The following is a 22,750-nucleotide window of genomic DNA, read 5'->3' on the forward strand; positions in this document are numbered from 1 at the left end:
ACAGTGATGCGCATGGTATTAAACCTAGAGAGACTGGATGTAGTGGATAGCTCTTAGGATTCTGGTAGCATACCAGTATTAATGCATATGTCCATAAGGAATACTTCAGCGGAGACTTGAACTTTATTTTATCTTGGAAAACACCAAGCCCTGTGCAGAAATAAATGCACTTCCACAGAATTGCCTATATGTATCTAGCCTTTGGGCAAAGTCACTGCTCAGTGCTTGGCAGGTATTTCTTACCGTGGTGGCTGAAGGAGGAAGCTCTGGTATCAGAGAGACAAGGTAGGGGAGGTAATATCTCTTATTGGACCAACTTCTGTTGGGGAGAGTGACAAGCTTTCAAGCCACACAGAAGTTGGCCCAATAAAAGATATTACCTCACCCACCTTCTCTTTCTAATATCCTACTTGGCTACAACACTGCTCTTGTATGTCATTCTCTTGTGATCAGCATTCAGTGTGGTCAGCATTCAACTGACTGGCTAGAAGCATGCGGTGCAACAGTGAAAGACTCAACAGTTGAAAAAGTGAAGAACTCTCTCACCATGTTCAAAAAAATTTGCATACAGGGCTGAAGAATGCACCGATGCAAATTGGCATCAAGTATTGAGTCACTGTATACATTATCTTGATGTCAGTGGTAGGCCAGTAGATGCATTTCTAGATGTTCAAGTTACAGAAAACACGTTGGCTGCATCTGTGACAACCCACATCTTAGAAGAGTTAAATGCTGGTCAATTGGACCCCAAACAGATGGATGGTTGTGCATTTGATGGAGCTGCAAACTTCTCTGGAAGACATGGTGGAGGACAAGCTTTGCTCAGAGAAAAGTGTAACTCTAATCTCTCCAACATACACTGCAGAGGCCATCTACTCCAACTAGCGCTAGTACGAGCTGCAGAATCTTCAAAAGACATTAAAAAGCCTATAAATTTAATGTCTTCATTATATTCTTTTTTCAGCAAGAGTCCAAAAAGACTGAATACCTTGGAAAATATAGAAGATACACTGGGACTGAAGTTCAAATTAGTCCAACCTGGGAAAACCCGCTGGCTTTTTCATCAGCAATCAGACTGCTGCGCTGGGCATCACAACATGGGGAATAGATGGCCAGCCCTCTGTGAAGAAAGAGGTGGTTAGGGACTATTTAGAAAAGCTGGACGTGCACAAGTCCATGGGGCCGGACGAGTTGCATCCGAGAGTGCTAAAGGAATTGGCGGCTGTGATTGCAGAGCCATTGGCCATTATCTTTGAAAACTCGTGGCGAACGGGGGAAGTCCCGGATGACTGGAAAAAGGCTAATGTAGTGCCAATCTTTAAAAAAGGGAAGGAGGAGGATCCTGGGAACTACAGGCCAGTCAGCCTCACCTCAGTCCCCGGAAAAATCATGGAGCAGGTCCTCAAGGAATCAATCCTGAAGCACTTACATGAGAGGAAAGTGATCAGGAACAGTCAGCATGGATTCACCAAGGGAAGGTCATACCTGACTAATCTAATCGCCTTCTATGATGAGATTACTGGTTCTGTGGATGAAGGGAAAGCAGTGGATGTATTGTTTCTTGACTTTAGCAAAGCTTTTGACACGGTCTCCCACAGTATTCTTGTCAGCAAGTTAAAGAAGTATGGGCTGGATGAATGCACTGTAAGGTGGGTAGAAAGTTGGCTAGATTGTCGGGCTCAACGGGTAGTGATCAATGGCTCCATGTCTAGTTGGCAGCCGGTGTCAAGTGGAGTGCCCCAGAGGTCGGTCCTGGGGCCGGTTTTGTTCAATATCTTCATAAATGATCTGGAGGATGGTGTGGATTGCACTCTCAGCAAATTTGCGGATGATACTAAACTGGGAGGAGTGGTAGATACGCTGGAGGGCAGGGATAGGATACAGAGGGACCTAGATAAATTGGAGGATTGGGCCAAAAGAAATCTGATGAGGTTCAATAAGGATAAGTGCAGGGTCCTGCACTTAGGACGGAAGAACCCAATGCAAAGCTACAGGCTAGAGACCAAATGGCTAGGCAGCAGTTCTGCGGAAAAGGACCTAGGGGTGACAGTGGACGAGAAGCTGGATATGAGTCAGCAGTGTGCCCTTGTTGCCAAGAAGGCCAATGGCATTTTGGGATGTATAAGCAGGGGCATAGCGAGCAGAGCGAGGGACGTGATCGTTCCCCTCTATTAGACATTGGTGAGGCCTCATCTGGAGTACTGTGTCCAGTTTTGGGCCCCACACTACAAGAAGGATGTGGATAAATTGGAAAGAGTCCAGCGAAGGGCAACAAAAATGATTAGGGGTCTGGAACACATGACTTATGAGGAGAGGCTGAGGGAACTGGGATTGTTGAGTCTGCAGAAGAGAAGAATGAGGGGGGATTTGATAGCTGCTTTCAACTACCTGAGAGGTGGTTCCAGAGAGGATGGTTCTAGACTATTCTCAGTGGTAGAAGAGGACAGGACAAGGAGTAATGGTCTCAAGTTGCAGTGGGGGAGGTTTAGGTTGGATATTAAGAAAAACTTTTTCACTAGGAGGGTGGTGAAACACTGGAATGCGTTGCCTAGGGAGGTGGTGGAATCTCCTTCCTTAGAAGTTTTTAAGGTCAGGCTTGACAAAGCCCTGGCTGGGATGATTTAATTGAGTATGGGTCCTGCTTTTGAGCAGGGGGTTGGACTAAATGACCTCCTGAGGTCCCTTCCAACCCTGATATGCTATGATTCAATCCTTGGCTGTTGTCTTAAAATTACTCCAGCCATTATTACTGGCTTTGGAAAGTATCTACCAAGATGGGATGGATCTAAGTAGTGGGGCTGGTGGATTACTTTTGCTACTACATTCAGAGAAGACTGAAGCTTGGGGCTTCAGCAGGCATGAGGCTGAAGCCCTGACCCCCAGCAGGCGCCTCCTGTGCGGCTGAAGCCCCGGCAGTTGAGCCCCAACTCTCAAACTTCTGAAGATTGTCATATGTGGCTCAGAAAATGTGGCCACCCCTGTTGCATACAACTGAAAACAGGGTCTTATAATGGGAAGCAACCGTAATAATGAGTGGTGCTAGCAGTCCTGCCTATAATAAAATGTCACACTTGTCACAGCATTGAGCAACTACCCCCATCTGCTGCTCAGAAGAGAGGCAGTGCAGGACCATGCTGTATGGACTTGGATGCAGAAGAGCTTGGTTCAGTTCTTGGCTTGGCCACAGTTTCCCTGTTGTGAGCTTAGGCATGTGACGTCATCTGCTCTGTGCCTCAGCTTACTCTCTGTAAAATGGGCACCGTGCCTTCTTGCCTCGTGGGGTGCGAGGAGGTCGGCTGCACTGATGGCTGGGAGGTGCTAGGGACTGTATAAGGACTTGGACAGCTGGCATCTCTCACAAAGGGAGTCACTGAATTTTGTGGGGGGGTGCACCAGGATGCCTCTACCCAAGCCAGCCGGGGGGGAAAGCTGAGCCCGGCAGCAAGGTCCCTGCTGGCTCCTTGCCCTGTGGACTGCTCCCACCGGTGCCACTGACCCCCCCGCCATTCTCCTTGTACCATCCCCCCACCCACAGGAGCCACCCCCCCCCTACTCCTATTGGAGCCAGCACCCCACCCCAACTGGTATCCCAGCCCCCCTACCCCACAGGAGCCCCACCTCCTCTCCTCACTCCCATGGGCACCACTGACCCTGCCCCCATCCCCCGGGTGGGGGGGGGTCTCCGGGGGCGTGGTCGGTGGTGCAGGGTGGGCGGGGCGAGCGAGGACGCGCCGTGGGGGGGTCTCCGGGGGCGTGGTCGGTGGTGCAGGGTGGGCGGGGCGAGCTAAGACGCGCCGTGGGGGGGCCTCCGGGGGCGTGGTCGGTGGTGCAGGGTGGGCGGGGCGGGTTGTGACGCCAGCGGGCACGTGCCCTATAAGCGGGCGGCCCGCGCCGCCGGCCGCTGGGTGCGGAGATGGGGGTGCGCTGTGGCGTCGTGCGCGCGACCGCTCTGCTGCTGCTGTGCGGGGCGCTGGCAGGTACCGGCCGGCCAGGCGGGGGCGGGGGCGGGGGCGGGGGCGGTTGCCGTTGTAACACTGCGCTCCTCTTTCCTCACAGGGCTTCTCCTGCCGCCGCCCGCGCGGGCTGCCGCCGCCGCCGCCGCCTGGGTGAGTGGGGCCGGGGCAGCCCGCGGCACCGCCCAACACCCCCGGGTCCCCAGTGCCCCGCACTGCCGCTGCGTCCCGCAGCATCCTGCCCGCCTCCCAGCGCCCCGCCCTGGCACCATCCCCCGGCGGGTGCCTGCGGGCAGGGGCCCGTGCCCATCCCCCCGGCACAGGGCAAGCCCCGGGTGCGCCCCCCCCTTTCCGTCCCAGGGAGCCCGCGCTGGGGAGCCGGGCCCTGAGCGCCGGGGTGCCCTGCCCGCGGTAGGGCGCGGGCAGCCCCTGGTCCGGCCCGGCCCGCCTCGGCGGGGAGCGGGCCGCCAGCTGGCCGGGCTGGCTGGGGCTCTCGCCGCCTTGCGGGCTCTGTACGGCGGCGCTTCCGTCGAGGCTGCCCTGCGCCCCGGCTGGCGGGGCTTGTCTGGCTCCCCGAGGCCCCTCAGCCGCCGCCGCGCGTTGTAACCCCGGCGGAGACCAGGCCGGTAGCTGCTTCCTTCGCTGTAGTCAGTGCTCCGCGTCCCCCTCCTCCCACCTGAGCTTGACCCCCGCTAGCTGCGTCGGGATAAAGATTTTACAGCGGGGTAGTTGAGGCTTCAGCTAGGGATACGTCTACACTAGTTACTGCGTGGTAGCCATGCCAGCCTAACCTGAAATGCGGACAGGGCCTGCGCCTGCGGGGGGGTTTCCCCTTGGTGTAGGAACACCATCTCCCTGGGCCACAGCCGCTAGGCTGCTGGAAACCTCCTTCCGCTGCCCTAGCTATGCCCACAGCCGGGGTTAGGTCAGCATGGGATATTTAGCATGTGGCTTTCTCACCTCCCTGACCAACATAGCTGTGTTGACTAACAATTTAAGGGTAGGATTTTATAGCAAGATAACTAGCTCCAGATAGCTTATTCTCATTATAAAACCTCCTATTCTGGCCCTAAAATGTTATGCGAATGTGATTTTGAATGGATTCCATCTTACAGTACGCTGTTGATTTGTTAAGTGACCATGTTCAATATCTTCATAAATGATCTGGAGGACGGTGTGGATTGCACTCTAAGCAAATTTGCGGATGATACTAAACTGGGAGGAGTGGTAGATACGCTGGAGGGCAGGGATAGGATACAGAGGGACCTAGACAAATTGGAGGATTGGGCCAAAAGAAATCTGATGAGGTTCAATAAGGATAAGTGCAGGGTCCTGCACTTAGGATGGAAGAATCCAATGCACAGCTACAGACTAGGGGCCGAATGGCTAGGCAGCAGTTCTGCAGAAAAGGACCTAGGGGTAACAGTGGAAGAGAAGCTGGATATGAGTCAGCAGTGTGCCCTTGTTGCCAAGAAGGCCAATGGCATTTTGGGATGTATAAGTAGGGGCATAGCGAGCAGATTGAGGGACGTGATCGTTCCCCTCTATTCGACATTGGTGAGGCCTCATCTGGAGTACTGTGTCCAGTTTTGGGCCCCACACTACAAGAAGGATGTGGATAAATTGGACAGAGTCCAGCGAAGGGCAACAAAAATGATTAGGGGTCTGGAACACATGACTTATGAGGAGAGGCTGAGGGAACTGGGATTGTTTAGCCTGCAGAAGAGAAGAATGAGGGGGGATTTGATAGCTGCTTTCAACTACCTGAAAGGGGGTTCCAAAGAGGATGGCTCTAGACTGTTCTCAATGGTAGCAGATGACAGAACGAGGAGTAATGGTCTCAAGTTGCAGTCGGGGAGGTTTAGGTTGGATATTAGGAAAAACGTTTTCACTAAGAGGGTGGTGAAACACTGGAATGCGTTACCTAGGGAGGTGGTAGAATCTCCTTCCTGAGAGGTTTTTAAGGTCAGGTTTGACAAAGCCCTGGCTGGGATGATTTAACTGGGAATTGGTCCTGCTTCGAGCAGGGGGTTGGACTAGATGACCTTCAGGGGTCCCTTCCAACCCTGATATTCTATGATTCTATGTCTTCACTGCTAAAAATGCTGTGGTGGCTTTTTTAATCTTTCAGGGTAACTGAAGTGCATGAATGATCCTGAGGTAAAAACAACAGTGAAGACAAAGCACTTCAGTTTTACCAGGAGGTAAATTTGTGGAGGCCAGCCTTACACACCCAACTTGGGTTGACTTCTGAGTTTATTTCGTGCAAAAACTAAAACCTTTTGTCTCCACTGTACTTCTATTTTGGGAGAGCTGCTGTGCATTAGTTATCCCAAGGTTAAAAAACACTCCTTTTTTTAGCAATGTTGATTAAGGTCCCCTTGACTGTTAAGCAAGATAAGTATTTAGCTAAGTAATGGTAGGGAGCAGTTAGTATGTGAAGCCTGAAGTGATACATTTCCACATAACTAGGAAAGTGATGCAATATCTCACAACCCCTCCACAAATTTTTATGAAATGTTGATTTTAATTTTGTATATAAGTACATTGGTATGCCATTGGAAGATGGCAGGATTTGTTAAATTGCTTAATCCAAAAAAAAAAAAATCAATTAAATTGCTTAAAGGTTTCCAAAATGCTGTTTTGGAGTTGCTTATCCTAGACTGTTTCATAAGTTTGTTTCCTCTCTAGCCAAAATGCTACTTGTATGGTTTGCCTGGATGTCCAAAGAACTTTAACCCAGTTTGTGGGACTGATGGGCACACTTATCCAAATGAGTGTGCACTTTGCCTTTCAAACAGGTAATTGTGTAACTTGGACACATCCTATCTTTTTTTGTCTGAAATATAACAAACTTTGCACATAAAGTAGTGACTCTTTTTCATTTTCCAGGCTGCGTTACTGAAACAGACTTCAGCTCTCTCACACTTCTTAAACTGTATGTGTAGGAGTATTTCCTCAAATATTGATCTCCTATAGCATACTTTTTATGGTGTCACATGCAAATGATATAGTTTGGATTCTGTTAGCCACAGATGCTGCACGCTCACTTATGTATCCTGCAAAACTAGTGGCTTGTGGGAATTTTATTCTGTTGTGTTACATAACTCCTGCTCGCTGCTTGATAAGACCCAACACCCTACCAGCTTATCATAGAATCAGGGACCTATAGAACATGAAAGGTATCCCCCAAGAGGGAGTGGGATGAAGCTATCCCAGCCTCAGAGATGCTTTTACTATAATTTTTTTTTGGGGGCTCTAGACTTAAACTGTTCATAGTTTCTTATGCAGGGAAAGTGGCTGAGTGACGAAAGTTGAGGGCATAGATGATACTGGAAGGGCACAGTCTAAAGGGGAAGATGTGACTGCCCCACATGTCTCCTGTGCCCGGTGTCATCCTCGCCCTGAGCCCAGCCTGGAGCTCCTGTGCTCTCCCCACCCCACCAGAATTACCTGCAGGGGGAGCTTTTTCCTTCTTCTGTTGCGCCTCTCTTCCCCCCACCCCCCTTCCCCCAGCATGTTCAGCTGCTCTTCCTGGCAGCCAGGCCTGGGTGGGGAGTGGGAGGGAGCCACTTCTCACAGCAGCTGAAGGTAGCCTGGGTCACTGACTCTGTGCAGCATGGTGGCTGCCTGAGAGAGAGCCCCTCTCCCCTCCCCACCCCCCTGGCACGCTTCTGGCTCACTCAGCCCCTGTCCCTAGCAGCCAGGCCTGGGCAGGGAGCAGAGGGGGCCAGGCAGGCCACCACGTCAGCCAGGCTCTCTTGCAGGCAGCTGCTGCTCTGCACAGAGCAGCGACCCAGAGCAGCCCACATGGAAAGCAGCTGGTCCCACCCCTTCTGCTCCCCACACGGGCCTGGCTGCCAGGGACAGGGGCTGAGCGTGCCAGGGGCAGGCCCAGTGGAAGAAGGACAAAGCACCTCTTCCTCCCCCCCACCCGCCTTGTAGGCCAAGCAGTAAACTTGGGGGGGGGGACATGACCCCACATACCCCCCCCCCCATGCATTGCCTATGGTTGAGAGGGGAAATATTTTCATAGAATATCATGGTTGGAAGGGACCTCAGGAGGTCATATAGTCCAACCCCCTGCTCAAAGCAGGACCAATCCCCAATTAAATCATCCCAGCCAGGGCTTTGTCAAGCCTGACCTTAAAAACTTCTAAGGAGAGTTAGAACCACCTCCCTAGGTAACGCATTCCAGTGTTTCACCACCCTCCTAGTGAAAAAGTTTTTCCTAATATCCAACCTAAACCTCCCCCACTGCAACTTGAGACCATTACTCCTTGTCCTGTCCTCTTCTACCACTGAGAATAGTCTAGAACCACCTCTGAGGTAGTTGAAAGCAGCTATCAAACCCCCCTCATTCTTCTCTTCTGCAGACTCAACAATCCCAGTTCCCTCAGCCTCTCCTCATAAGTCATGTGTTCCAGACCCCTAATCATTTTTGTTGCCCTTCGCTGGACTCTCTCCAATTTATCCACATCCTTCTTGTAGTGTGGGGCCCAAAACTGGACACAGTACTCCAGATGAGGCCTCACCAAAGTCGAATAGAGGGGGACGATCACGTCCCTTGCTCTGCTAGCTATGCCCCTTCTTATACATCCCAAAATGCTATTGGCCTTCTTGGCAACAAGGGCACACTGCTGACTCATATCCAGCTTCTCGTCCACTGTCACCCCTAGGTCCTTTTCCGCAGAACTGCTGCCTAGCCATTCGGTCCCTAGCCTGTAGCTGTGCATTGGCTTCTTCCGTCCTAAGTGCAGGACCCTGCACTTATCCTTATTGAACCTCATCAGATTTCTTTTGGCCCAATCCTCCAATTTGTCTAGGTCCCTCTGTATCCTATCCCTGCCCTCCAGCGTATCTACCACGCCTCCTAGTTTAGTGTCATCCGCAAATTTGCTGAGAGTGCAATCCACACCATCCTCCAGATCATTTATGAAGATATTGAACAAAACCGGCCCCAGGACCGACCCCTGGGGCACTCCACTTGAGACCGGCTGCCAACTAGACATGGAGCCATTGATCACTACTCGTTGAGCCCGACAATCTAGCCAACTTTCTACCCACCTTATAGTGCATTCATCCAGCCCATACTTCTTTAACTTGCTGACAAGAATACGGTGGGAGACCATGTCAAAAGCTTTGCTAAAGTCAAGAAACAATACATCCACTGCTTTCCCTTCATCCACAGAACCAGTAATCTCATCATAGAAGGTGATTAGATTAGTCAGGCATGACCTTCCCTTGGTGAATCCATGCTGACTGTTCCTGATCACTTTCCTCTCATGTAAGTGCTTCAGGATTGATTCTTTGAGGATCTGCTCCATGATTTTTCCGGGGACTGAGGTGAGGCTGACTGGCCTGTAGTTCCCAGGATCCTCCTTCTTCCCTTTTTTAAAGATTGGCACTACATTAGCCTTTTTCCAGTCATCTGGGACTTCCCCCGTTCGCCACGAGTTTTCAAAGATAATGGCCAATGGCTCTGCAATCACAGCCGCCAATTCCTTTAGCACTCTCGGATGCAACTCGTCCGGCCCCATGGACTTGTGCACGTCCAGCTTCTCTAAATAGTCCCTAACCACTTCTTTCTCCACAGAGGGCTGGCCATCTACTCCCCATGTTGTGATGCCCAGCGCAGCAGTCTGGGAGCTGACCTTGTTAGTGAAGACAGAGGCAAAAAAAGCATTGAGTACATTAGCTTTTTCCACATCCTCTGTCACTAGGTTGCCTCCCTCATTCATTAAGGGGCCCACACTTTCCTTAGCTTTCTTCTTGTTGCCAATATACCTGAAGAAACCCTTCTTGTTACTCTTGACATCTCTTGCTAGCTGCAGCTCCAGGTGCGATTTGGCCCTCCTGATTTCATTCCTAGATGCCCAAGCAATATTTTTATACTCTTCCCTGGTCATATGTCCAATCTTCCACTTCTTGTAAGCTTCTTTTTTATGTTTAAGATCCGCTAGGATTTCACCGTTAGGCCAAGCTGGTCGCCTGCCATATTTACTATTCTTTCGACTCATCGGGATGGTTTGTCCCTGTAACCTCACCAATTTTGTCCCACTTCATACCATCTATACTGAAGTCACAATGTGATTGCTGCTCGAGTAGTTAGCTTTGGTCCCAAAACAGTGAAGCTGCAGCAGGGCATACTTCAGCATGGACTCTACAAGGCCACCTGGAACACTGGATAACTACTTGCAGGCCTATCCCATGCTGAAGTGAGTGCTGACACAGCTTCACTGGTCTGGGACCTGAGCGAGTTAGATTAAAGCTAGCTCTAATATGTCTACTCAAGACATACTATCAATATCAGTCAGGGTGGATAAAAATCCATGATTTAAAAAAAAAACAAAAAAACCCTCCCAATGATTAGTGATTTAAATCAAATCTAGCCTGATACCAGTACTTATATAGTGAATATCTTAAAGGAAATTTGTTTCCCTTCTGTATTGTCTGCATGTTGTCTCAACTTTAATACTTAACGAAAATTTTCTCCTGTTTGCCACTTAGTTCCAACGTAGTTCTAAATAGATGAAATTGAGATTCGTAAATAGGTCGCTGCACAGCACCCTATCTTGTAAGGGTACAGAGAAATCCAAAAGAAGTTTCTAAGCGAAGTCCTGATTACTTTCCCTGCGTCTATTAAGAAGTAATTTATGATGTCTAGTGATGTATACTGCTCATGTGTAATTTTTATATGGTTTTGTGTGTGCATTATGGGATTGACACTTCATATAAATGAAATGGTACCTTAAACCCTCATATTTGATGGCTTATGAAATGCTCAAAAATGTCTTTTGGATTGAAGATTCATGGGTATCAGCTTGAAAGTGGATTTTTTTTTTTTTAAGTTTCATTACAACCCATTTGGCAGTTTGCTTACTTGGCTGCTTTGTAGCACACTGATCGTTTGAATGACTTTGTTTTAAAACTTTTGACTTTGAAATCCTTATTCATCAGTATGTTTATTCATACTTCCCTTGTTTAGCTTTGAAAAAAGAGTTATGGATATATGCAGTAGTCACTTAATTTCAGAAGAGTGCAGTGTCCAAATCTTCCAAGTTTCTCAGGAAGGAGAACAGTGGGAAGAGCTCTTACTTTCATACAGGAAGCTTGTATACTCTCTGACATGTTTGTTGCTTGACTTTCATCCATGTGAGCTCTGCTTATTGTGCTTTCTCCTGCACTAGTTACCTGCCACCCTCAACTTTGCTTAATTTAACTTAATGTCTGTATAGCAATTTGTAAGATGTTTACAGTGACTGGTATATCTTAAGTGGCTGAAATGAGTTCGCAGATAGGTAAGTACATCCTATTTGAATAAGAAATAGGAGTTAGTAAGTTGCAACTAGAGATAGTATTCTGACTGCAATGAATGGCTGCTTTGCAGTTCTGTTGTATCATCTATCAGAAGATCTACAAAAGCTTTGCAAACAATACTTTTAAGCTGCAAATACCCTTGTAAGAGAGTTGACAGAATGGGAAATTGACGCATGGAGATTGCATGGCAAGCCCAAGATTTTACAGGAAGTTCGTAACAGAACCAGGGATACATCCCAGATCCCTTTACACTCGGTGCTCTCTTTTAACCATAAAATCCAGGTTTGTGCTTTTTTTTAAAGCTGAGCAAGTTTGGGCCTGGTTTATTCTTAAATGGGTGTTCGGATGAGAGTTGTATGATGGCAGTGGCTAATCTTTCATCTTCTAAACTCTAGGGATCTTATTCTCATTTGCACTAAAGCCCCTTTACATTGGTGTGGTGCTGCAATAAGGCTTTCTTTTAAACAGCCAGAGATGTCTAAAGTGACCTTAATGTAACTTAGAAGAAGGCCCTGTGTCTTTGGTTGGAATTTTTTGTTTATAGTATTCATAAACAGATACTAATGTTAGAAAAGTTGATCATCATTTCAACTCAGTAAGTGGCTCTGTTACTTTCAGATAAAAAGATTTCTGATTCAGCCATTTGTAACATGAATTCCTCAAAAGTAAGGATGAGCATCTTCCATTTGACTGCTATGATGAGTAAAATAAATCTCGATGTTCTACAGATGGCTTGATTCTGTTGTGGTAGAGAGGCCATAATAGAAACTCCATCTTGTATTCACTATGGATCTTTGTATTTTTTAACCAATATGAATAGTTGAACAAATTATTTGTAAAAACTATAATCAACATTGTACTAAAGTGTGGTTATGGTCAGGAAAGTTACTATACAGAAACACCTTATTCCTTGTATCTCACATACACCTGTTTACTAACTAAAACAAGTTTTTACTCTTGTCAAAATGGAAGCTAGTGTCTGCTCTGCTTTTTCGACACAATTGCCAGTTCCAATTGTAAAACCTCATCACTTTAAGAGGTGGGAAAAAAAGTCCAGCTTCTAATTCCTCTCATTTTCAGTGCAGTCAGAAAAACTTGATTTGTAAACAAAGCAAATTTAATATCATACCCCAAAACAAAACTCTGTTAGATCTTAACTTTGCATTCCCTGGTTTGCTCCCTTCAAAATGCTGAAGAGGGATACAAGTGTAAAAGAGGCAGGGGAGGGGGAGAAATGATCACCTAAAATGGGAATGCACTGTTCAGAAGATGTACCCCCTCCACCACCATTCTCCAGTGGTTTTTTGGACGAGGCCAGGCAGTTTTGTAAGGTTTAAATTTGGCTCTTTTCACTCCATGCATCTGAAGAAGTGGGTTTTTTACCCATGAAAGCTTATGCCCAAATAAATGGAGTACTTGTGGCACTTTAGAGACTAACCAATTTATTTAAGCATAAGCTTTCGTGAGCTACAGCTCACTTCATCAGATGCTGTAGGTCATGAAAGCTTATGCTCAAATAAGTTGGTTAGTCTCTAAGGTGCCACAAGTACTCCTTTTCTTTTTGCAAATACAGACTAACACGGCTGCTACTCTGAAACCTGCCCAAATAAATGTTAGGTTTTTAAGGTGCCACTGGACTCCTTTCTGTTTTTGTGGATACAGACTAACACAGCTATCCCTCTGATACTTTGCAGGGAGTGTGAGCCTGTCCTACAAGATAATATTCTTGGATTATTGACATTTTGGCATTCATTTTAAGCTTTCTCTATCACAAGTTAAAACTCCTCAGGTTTATAAACTGTTACCAAGTCGTGCATGGATGACAGATTCAAAAGTAAGGCGTTCTCTAATAAGTCATTTAAGCATGATGTATAAAACTTTATATTGTAGTTTTGCAGTAAGATTTGCTGAAAACATCACTGAATGTGATTCTACTTGTAAGATGTAGAAAGAAGCTGAATACAATTCCACTGTGGAAAGTGTGTGTTTTGTTTGCCACTCTATTAGAATCTATCTTCTAATGTTTTTTTTTTCTTTTTTTTTGTTCTGGTTACAGGGAAAATAGGAGGGATGTCAAAATTCGCTGGAAGGGATACTGCTAATACGGTAGTATTAAACTTGAAGAACATGGAACAGAGGAAAGCCAGATTGAAGAGGAAACCGTGCCTTAAATTTGCTGTCTGTGTAGTTTAGTCTGATTAAATAAAATGCCTATTTTGCTCTTATACCACTTTTGAATAGACATAATACCATTATTTTATTAAAATAGAAGTCATGTTTATGAATGTACCTGTAAGATTCATTTTTATTCTCATAGTCTATATTTCCTTTTTCTTTGGAAGATACTACACTATTGAAGATTTCTGAATTTAATTTGATTTTATTATCTATGTAGAATTTGTCTGAGATGGCATGGTTACTTCATAGAGCAGCTGAGGCAGCTTGGTATGTGGGGATCTTGCAGGTTATACTATACCATTGCTGCACCATCCATGTGGTGTGCCACCTCCCTAGGTGTGGCATAATTTTTACTTAGAAGACCAAATTTCTAAGCGTGCTGTATGTTCCACATCATCCCCTACCACTGCAAAGTCACTGGTATGAAGTTTATTTTATTTTTTAATTAAAAAGCCAGGATAACTTGTTCTAGTTACAAAAAACTTTTACCTCCCCTGAGATCTCGGCTGGCTGCTATAGGCAGGGGACTGACTTTTCCACACTGAATTTGCAATACAGATTCTTCTTGGTGGTGTGTGGGCCCTAGCAGGAATACAGCTTACCTGCTGCCCACAATGCTTAAACTTGTTTTGTAACCATTTGATTCTGTTGTTGAAAGCCACAGTTTTTAATTGTCAGTAAGTTTTATACCACACCTATTTTTAGCTTTTATCAGTCTACACACTGCAAACTACTTATGCACGCTTTTCACTTTGATGTATGATTCCATCTTACTTTGAATAAAATATCTTATTTCTGCATTAGTCAGTAGCAAAAGCAAAGTGCCAACTTAACATTCCCCACATTCAATTCTCACTATTATCAAATAAGAACTTCAGCTTAATGCATTTCCACCTTAGTGATGTCTTATGATACTGATGTTAAAATATATAACTTTAGCCCCAGAGGGGAACATATTACAGTCTAAGCCCCTGATGCTGTATCAGGAACTGCTAGCATAGAGCATCATTGGGGTGTCCATTCACTTTAATGAGACTCTTCCTGGGCTCAGGAAGATGATAGCCAATTCCAATGCAGAGTCTAGGCATAAACTAGTAAGTTAGCTGTTTCAGAATGTTACTTGGTTGCATAGAAGGATTAAAAGTGTTTTTGGTTTTTTTAGTTAGATGTTGTCTTACCAAGATTTCTACTGTTAAACTGTAACATTAGTGTTATAGGATGATTATTAAATAGTTTCATACCCCAGAAGTGGGAACCTTGTTAATGAATAAGGAACAAAAATTCAGACCAATAAAAATAAGTTCTTCGAATATGTGTCAGTGTGGCTTCCACTCTAAGTTGACCTGTGCCCCATGTATCCAAGCTCAGAAGCTTTTGAATAGCAGTGTCCTGAATGTTCTGGTTCCACCCACACCACCCAAAAGCACAAAGAACAGAGCAGCTGCAACCATCCCTTCGTTCCCTCTTACCACTGATGGCAGCTAAACAGAACAAGTGGAGTCCTTGCATTACCCTTAACCAAATCTACTTCTAGAGTATTAGTTAGGGGTAATTCCCCTCAAAATATTAGCCTCTTTTATTGTTCTGGTCATACCAAGAAAACCGAACAATCTAAACTAAATTTGTCCCTTAGCACCTCTCTCCTCCTTGCTGGGGTGTTTGCTCCATATAGGTGAATAAAGAGTTACGTGTCTGAGAGCTGAGTTAGCTCACCTGACTGCACCTAGTGTGTCAGGCTTGATTTGTTGTTAGACCCAACTGGAGAGGAGCTGGGTCACTTTCATAAAATAAGGATGTGGACGCTATAGGGAATATGCAGGAGAGAGGAGGTAGGGAGTTCCCTCTCTGGGAAGAGCCTGGGGAAGGCAGACAGAAGGAGGTCACAGGGACAGAATCAATCCCTGTGATGGGCCCTGGAAAGAAGCCATGGTGAAGGGCCAGCATTCCAACAGAGAATGGAGCTGTGAGGACCTAGGGAGAAGCCCAAGGCTTGGGACCCAGAGCAGAGGCTGTGTTATGCTCAGACTGTAGCGAAGCAGAACAAGGGGCTTGGAGATAAGAAGCAGCACAGGGAAACAGCAATATGTATGAAGGAGCAGACATAGCTATTTCATATGGGGTCCCTAGTCCAGAACTCGGAGCAGAGGTGTGCCTGGATTCTCCTACCAGCACTGAGAAAGGGGCATAGAAGCCCAGTGTAAGAATTATGGAGCCCAGAGCAGGGCAGAGGACTAAATCTTATGGGGAGGATGAGGAATAGTCCAAGAGGGGTCAGAGGATCTTTTTCATCCGGGCATTTTTTTGACTCTTGTACTTTTACATCTCCAACCTGGTCTCTCTAATATCTCTTATTGGACCAACTGCAGTTGGTGAGAGAGGCAAGCTTTTGAGCTTACTCTTCAGGTCTGGGAAAACTTTTGTACATTTATTACCATGGATGAGCTGGGACTAAAATGTGACCTGGCCAGAGGGCCAAGTCCTGAGATGAAGTGGATCATCACAGGATGAGAGTGACCAGCGGCGGGGGTGCTACAGAGGAAAGAATGGCTATGCCAGCAGTTGGGGTGGGGTACCAACAGTGAGTCTACTAAACCCATGACAGAGTTGAAGCCCTCTGGCTTAAACCTCTGTCCTATGCCAGTTTAATTCCACCCCTTTACAGCCACAGCTTCTGTCTGTCTTGTCTTGATAAGAGCCATGTGTCGGTGGTTTTGAGTAAGAACAACTCCAGGGACACCCATTTGAAGCTATATTGCCTCAAACAGTGTGAGGTGAACTTCAGACCCTCAAGAGGAAGCATCAGCTTCCAAGGCAGATCTACTCTCTTCCGCTCCTCCAAATTTGAGGCACCTCACTGCCACCTGCCCTTCACATGACGCAGTTTTGCAAGAAGGTGGTCAGGGAAAGTGTGGGACCATTACTGAATGTGGGAGGCAACATAGTGCCAGATGATGTGGAAAAAGCTGAAGTACTCAATGCTTTTTTTGCCTCGGTTTTCAAAGACAAGGTCAGCTCCCAGACTGCTGCACTGGGCAACACAGTATGGGGAGGAGGTGAGCAGCTCTCAGTGGTGAAAGAAGAGGTTAAGGACTATTTAGAAAAGCTGGACATGCACAAGTCCATGGGTCCAGATCTAATGCATCCGAGGATGCTGCGAGAATTGGCTGATGTGATTGCAGAGCTATTGGCCATTATCTTTGAAAATTCATAGTGATTAGGGGAGGTCCCGGATGATTGGTAAAAGGCAAATATAGTGCCCATATTTAAAAAAGGAAAGCAAAAGAACCCAGGGAACTACAGACCGGTCAGCCTCGCTTCAGTCCCTGGCAAAATCATGGAGCGTGTCCTCAAGAAATCCATTTTGAAGCACTTGGAGGAGAGGAAGGTGATCAGGAACAGTCAACATGGATTCACCAAGGGCAAGTCATGCCTGACCAACTTTCTATGATGAGATAACTGGCTCTGTGGATATGGGGAAAGCGGTGGATGTGATATATCTTGACTTTAGCAAAGCTTTTGATAGGGTCTCCCCTATTCTTGCCAACAAGTTAAAAAAGTATGGATTGGATGAATGGACTATAAGGTGGATGGAAAGCTGGCTAGATTGTCAGGTTCAACAGGATGTGATCAACGGCTCGATGTCTAGTTGGCAGCTGGTATCAAGCAGAGTGCCCCAGGGGTCGGTCCTGGGACCAGTTTTGTTCAACATCTTCATTAATGATCTGGATGATGGGATGGATTGCACCCTTAGCAAGTTCGCAGATGACACTAAGCTGTGGGGAGAGGTAGATACTCTGGAGAATAGGGCTAGGGTGCCAAGCTTGGTAGGTCAGCATTACAATCGTTTAGTTAGTGACAGTCAGGAGGGACTTCTCAATCCCACGTCCCAGACGGGCTCTGCTTGTCAGTCTCCTAGAGTTGGCACCACACAGCTGCAGAATTGAACAGGGACACCCCCAGAAATTTTTCACCTGGTACTCACAATGCATGGTGCCTCCGGGTTCCAGCCCAAAGTTTCTTCTCCAACAAAATCCTGTCCAGAGCAAGGAAACAAAACAGAATCACACACTGAGACCCATCACTGGGCCCTAGGCAGAGCCTGTCATGTCTGCCTCTGCTCGCCCTTCAGGGCGCCCCACTGCCCCTCTCCCAGCCGGGTCCCTCACTCAGACCCTCACCGCAGCACCTCATCCTTGCAGCAGGTCTTGGGGCTGACATTCAGCAAATCCTTTTGGCAGAGTGGAGGGGACACAGGCTGCTGGAAGTGCAGAAACGCCATCCAGACCCGCAGGTGAGCCCTTGTGCAGGATCCAGCCCCATGGCAGGGGCGAGGAGAAGCAGCCCGGGCTACCTCCCTGCCCGCTCAGGTTTGGCCCCGGGTCCTTCCGTCATGATGTGGGGGCAGCAGGGCCAGGACTGAGTGAGCAGCATTGTGATCTGGTGCATAGGGGTTGCAGTGCTGCTCAGGTTTGGGCCCATGACCCCTCTGTCAGAATTGGGGAGGGGCGGAGGGGCCAGACCTGAGCAGGTAGTGGACGTTGAGTGCTGCAGCTCCTGGTAGCTGCCATGGGGACAGCTCTGCCCCTGCCAATGGTACCCACTGTGCATCGCATGCATACAGCTGTGGGAGCCATGGACTTGAAGAAAGGTTACTTACCTTAGAGTAACCGTGGTTCTCGGAGTGGATCCCACAACCTACCCTATAGCCTGGCCTTTATGGAGTCCCCTTTATCTAGGCTTCTGAATGAATGAGGGAACTGAGGGATCCCTTTATTCCTGTGGAGGGGCACAAGAACATGCCCAGTGCAGGCACAGCCCAGCACACCCTGCTGTTCAAAGACTGTGATCTCCCGTGCCTGGGGTGCATGTGCTCCTAGTGTGGGATCCATCCAGCTCAAAGAGACCCCATTACGCAGCAAGGTAGAGAAGTTCCCGAACAATTAGAGCCAGTGATCTGTTGGTGCCAGAAGTTGAATGTCTGTGGTAGATTGAAGGCCTCTTTCTGCTGTATAACACTGTAGTTCTATTTGGAAAAACTTGTGGGGAGGGTGTCTGTGGAAGACTCTGTCCTCATCACTCCCACCATTATTGAATGTAGCTGGTATTTTTGGAAAGATCTCTGGTTTTCGCAGTAACTTGAACAAATCACAAGCAATGGATATATCCAAAGGACCAGTTTCAGCATTTTTCCATTTCAAATATGCAAGGAAATAACTTATGTAGGTGTTAAAATTTGTCCTAGTCTTCCCAAAATTGTTTCTATAAATATGGACTATCTATTAAAAGAAATTTTCAAGGATGTAGAGACGTGGCATCTCCTCCTTCTATTTACTGGGGAGAATAGAAGTAGCCAACATGAATATCTTCCCAAAAACGACTCACATCATTAGCCTATTGCCTTTCAAGGCCTCTCCCCTCCTCTTTGCTGAAATCAATAGGCTTAGTATGCAATTTATATGGGATAAAAACAGCCTTGCTTGTCATACAAGATCCTTAAAAATCTTGGGCAACTGGAGGCATGGGGTTGCCAGATTTGTACCTGTTATCTAGCATTCCAAATGTGCCGCCCTGTAAGGTGGTTCCCATCCAGTAGTTCTGCATACATTCTGGCCTGGTTTGAGATGGAAAAAAGCTTAGCTGTGCCATTTGGTTCCCTCTCTTCTGTTATATACCTTAAGAGGCTACCCACACCTTAAGGAAAAATCCAGTCTTTGCATCTATGTGGGGCATCCTGCAACGCGATACAATGGTTACAGCATCCGATCTTACTAATTATCTTCTCGTACCACTTTGAGATAACCTCAGGATCAGGATCAAGGCCAAGGACAATTTGGATAGAGAAAGAATTCACAAAAATTAAAGATGTAATACAAGATGATAGACTGGGCTCCATCAATTACATGTGTGACAAATATCAGCTGCCACTGTCTCACGGTTCCTTCTTTCAGCTGCTGTGCTCAAGGATTCATGCAATAAGAAATATGGGAACAAAAGTCACTTCGCAGGAATTATTTCTCAGTGGCTTAATGCTTTGCATTACCCCCTCAGTCTGTCGCAAAGCAAAATGGAAAAAAGAACTTGCCTTACTGTCAAAACAGAAACTTGGGAGGAATCTGGCTTCCTGTGAAAGATCCTTCAACTGCTTTCTCCTTGCGAGTCTTCCAGAACAAGACATTAACCAGGTGCTACTGGACTCCAGAACGTTTGTTTAAGGCAAGATTGGCGACATACTGTGAGTGTCTGAGATGCAAATAGCTACATGCCAACCTTCTGCACCTCAGTAATCTCTATACCTGTCAAACATGCATGTGTTCTGCATTCATAGTCAGTGGTCTCTGTCTTTCCTTCTCCAAGCTTGTGTGTTTTAGGGTGCTGGATGAGTCAGTGTTAACATTAAGAAATGGAACTTGCAGTAACTAATTTTAGTAGCCAGAAGAGTTATTCTGAGAAATTGGAAATCTGCAATTCCTCCCTCATGCACAGGCTGGCTTAGTGAGCTCTCTGCTATTGCATTAATGGAAAAAATGACGTTCTCTGACAGAAATGCTTGGAAAAATATGAGGATGTCTGGTCACACAAATTACTTTTGCAGTTTAGTATATATTAGTCCCAATACTCAAAGGCCATTTCTCACTTATTTATCTAGATAGTCACTTTAATAATTGATGCCCTGCATGACCTCTATGAATTGGGGTTGGGAGGGGGGATTGTTTGTTTGTCTGCACAATATTTATATTCCAAGTGATTTATTTTAGAATTATACAGTAAAAATGAAAAGTCAGCAATTTGTCAGTAACAATGGGCTGTGACATGTCTGTATTTGTATGTCTGATTTTGTAAGCAAGTAGTTTTTAGTGAGGTGACACTTGGGGCAGACAGCTCAGACTGCTGAAAGGGGCACAGTCATCTGGAAAGGCTGAGAGCTCCTGTTGTAGATTAGCTGCCTTGTGTTGAAATGTTTTAGACTCTCTACAGTTCCCTCTTAGCTCACAAAGGCAATTTAATGCCTTCAGAATGGAGTTTACTATGACAGGCAGTCACTGGCGAAACTATAAAGATAACTGTAAACTGAACACTCATAGTATTGTCTAAATTTTTTGTTCTCTTAGGCACACACACCTCCTAATGAACCAGGTCCCCAGAAGTGTCCTATACCAAGGTTGTTGCTTAACTGCATAAAGGAATAATATAAATCGCCCTGTGCCAGACTTTATGGGGGGCTACCAACACTTACACTGTTATGAATATAAAATGATGTTCAGTCTTCCCACAAGAAGCCTGCTGATCAAAGGGCCAAAATATTTTCATCCTCCCTTCCCCACCCACACAAAAAAAGTATAACACTGAGATTCTCACCACAGGGTACTCTTATGTAAATCTGTGAATCACTCCTATAGACACCTTTCAATTAAGTATAATTGACTTTGTACCATAAATGGAAGGTTTTTAATACAGACAGTGTTTTCATGGTCAAGTTCTAGATCCAGATCCTCAGCTAGTGAAACTCAGCCTAGCTCCATTGATCTGAATGGCGCGAGGCTGGCACACTCTAGTGGAGAACCTGACCGCTAGTTCTGACAGAGAGTGTAAATGGGGGTTGTCGCTGAATATGCACTTTTCAGAGAAGAAGAAACATGGATCTGAGAAATTTGTTAGATGTCCTGCACTTGCAAGTATTCCATGGAGATTTATTTGTGTTCGTCTGATGCCCCTGGTACACCTATCTCGAAGATTTGACTATCTTTTTCACCAGAACTGCTTTGTTTATCATACCTGACAAATAACTCCTCTCATGTCTATGCCTGTGGACTTGCCTATGGACAGAACTCTGAGGTTTTTCCATGCCATGTGATGGACAGCTTGCCTTTGGAACAAAGAAAGAAACACCACCTGGCAAGAGACTATAAAAGGCTGATGCCTCATCTCCATCTTGTCTTCAATCCTGCTTCATACCTCTGGAGGAACTTTGCTACACAGAAGCTTTGAACCAAGGACTGAATGACCCATCCCAGCTGGGGATGTTCTCCAGAGACTTGATTTGAACCTGCAGTTTATTCCATCACTGCTACAAGCCTGAACCAAGAACTTTGCCATTACTGTATGTCATTGATTCCGTTTAACCAATTCTAGTTATCATCTATGTCTTTTCCCTTTTATGAATAAACCTTTAGATTTTAGATTCTAAAGGATTGGCAACAGCGTGATTTGTGGGTAAGATCTGATTTGTATATTGACCTGGGTCTGGGGCTTGGTCCTTTGGGATCTTCTAGAGAACCTTTTTTCTTTTACTGGGGTATTGGTTTTCATAACCATTTGTCCCCATAACGAGTGGCACTGGTGGTGATACTGGGAAACTGGAGTGTCTAAGGGAATTGCTTGTGTGACCTGTGGTTGGCCCGTGGGGTAAAAGCAAAGTCCTCTCTGTTTGGCTGGTTTGGTTTGCCTTAGAGGTGGAAAAACCCCAGCCTTGGACTGTAACTGCCCTGCTTTAAGCAATTTGTCCTGAATTGGCACCCTCAGTTGAGTCCCGCCAGAACTAGCATCATTACCGTTGTCCTGCCCCTGAAGGAGGTGAGGCAGACAGCCAATCAGAAGCCAATCCCCCCTTCATTTTCCCCTTCCCAGCCCCCACTCTGTAGGACTCACATTTGCTATCTTAATCTGGCTTTTGGGGAATGGAATGTGACTCAGGCATGATATTTGAAAGGGGCCACATCCCAGAGAGCAAACATACAGAACGCCATCTGGCTCTGACTCCAATTAAAATACAAGGGAAAGATTTTTGTTCTCACATGGAGTTTTTCAAAAAATTGGAGTATGGAATTTGTATGGGAATCTGAAGTCTGTTTGCCATTATTAACATCATTTGGAACAAAAAAAAGGCCTGAAACAGAGTGCTTAATTCCTTAAAGGACACATTTTTAATTAATTGGAACACAGATTAGTGGATTGATGTGTAAATTCTTAGAGAATTCAATTTGTACTCAAAGAACTGTAAGATGGGGAATGTTCTTGTCACTTTATGAAGTAGGTGCCCACCAGTCAAGGTGATGGGCACCTTATAAATATGCAGTGTATAAATCCAGTGTTTAGAGCCTTATGACTTTCCCTGCATATCAAAATTCAGCCAGTGACCGGAGCATTAGAAACATAATAGCAACTGTTACCCTGCAGTTTCCTATAGGACTTTCAATGACATTTACTGCTGCTCATCTCCCTCACATTTTACAAACACTAACCCCTCACAGTGCTGCTGGGAGACAGGCAAATCTTATGCCCATTTTCACAGAGGCGAAGGA

The 22,750-nt window shown here is 46.2% G+C and overlaps 1 protein-coding gene across 1 annotated transcript; it reads left to right on the forward strand.

Annotated features, from left to right (window-relative positions):
* The first annotated feature begins 3,847 nt into the window (after positions 1–3,847).
* SPINK2 (serine peptidase inhibitor Kazal type 2) lies at positions 3,848–14,761 on the forward strand. The gene is made up of 4 exons (XM_073340186.2): positions 3,848–3,977; positions 4,057–4,106; positions 6,645–6,754; positions 13,330–14,761. The coding sequence occupies exons 1-4, from the start codon at positions 3,914–3,916 to the stop codon at positions 13,373–13,375; spliced, it is 270 nt and encodes an 89-aa protein (XP_073196287.2). The 5' UTR covers positions 3,848–3,913; the 3' UTR covers positions 13,376–14,761.
* The last annotated feature ends 7,989 nt before the right edge of the window (positions 14,762–22,750 follow it).

The sequence above is a fragment of the Lepidochelys kempii genome, chromosome 4, assembly GCF_965140285.1.
Source record: "Lepidochelys kempii isolate rLepKem1 chromosome 4, rLepKem1.hap1, whole genome shotgun sequence".
In the NCBI taxonomy this organism is placed as follows: domain Eukaryota; kingdom Metazoa; phylum Chordata; order Testudines; family Cheloniidae; genus Lepidochelys; species Lepidochelys kempii.

What these genes read in the sequence shown, in the direction of transcription:
- SPINK2 (XM_073340186.2), top strand. Translation starts at nt 3,914, where the DNA reads ATGGGGGTGCGCTGTGGCGTCGTGCGCGCGACCGCTCTGCTGCTGCTG. An exon ending in GCTGTGCGGGGCGCTGGCAG is followed by an intron (nt 3,978 to 4,056) that starts GTACCGGCCGGC and finishes CTTTCCTCACAG; the next exon opens with GGCTTCTCCTGCCGCCGCCC. An exon ending in CCGCCGCCGCCGCCGCCTGG is followed by an intron (nt 4,107 to 6,644) that starts GTGAGTGGGGCC and finishes TTTCCTCTCTAG; the next exon opens with CCAAAATGCTACTTGTATGG.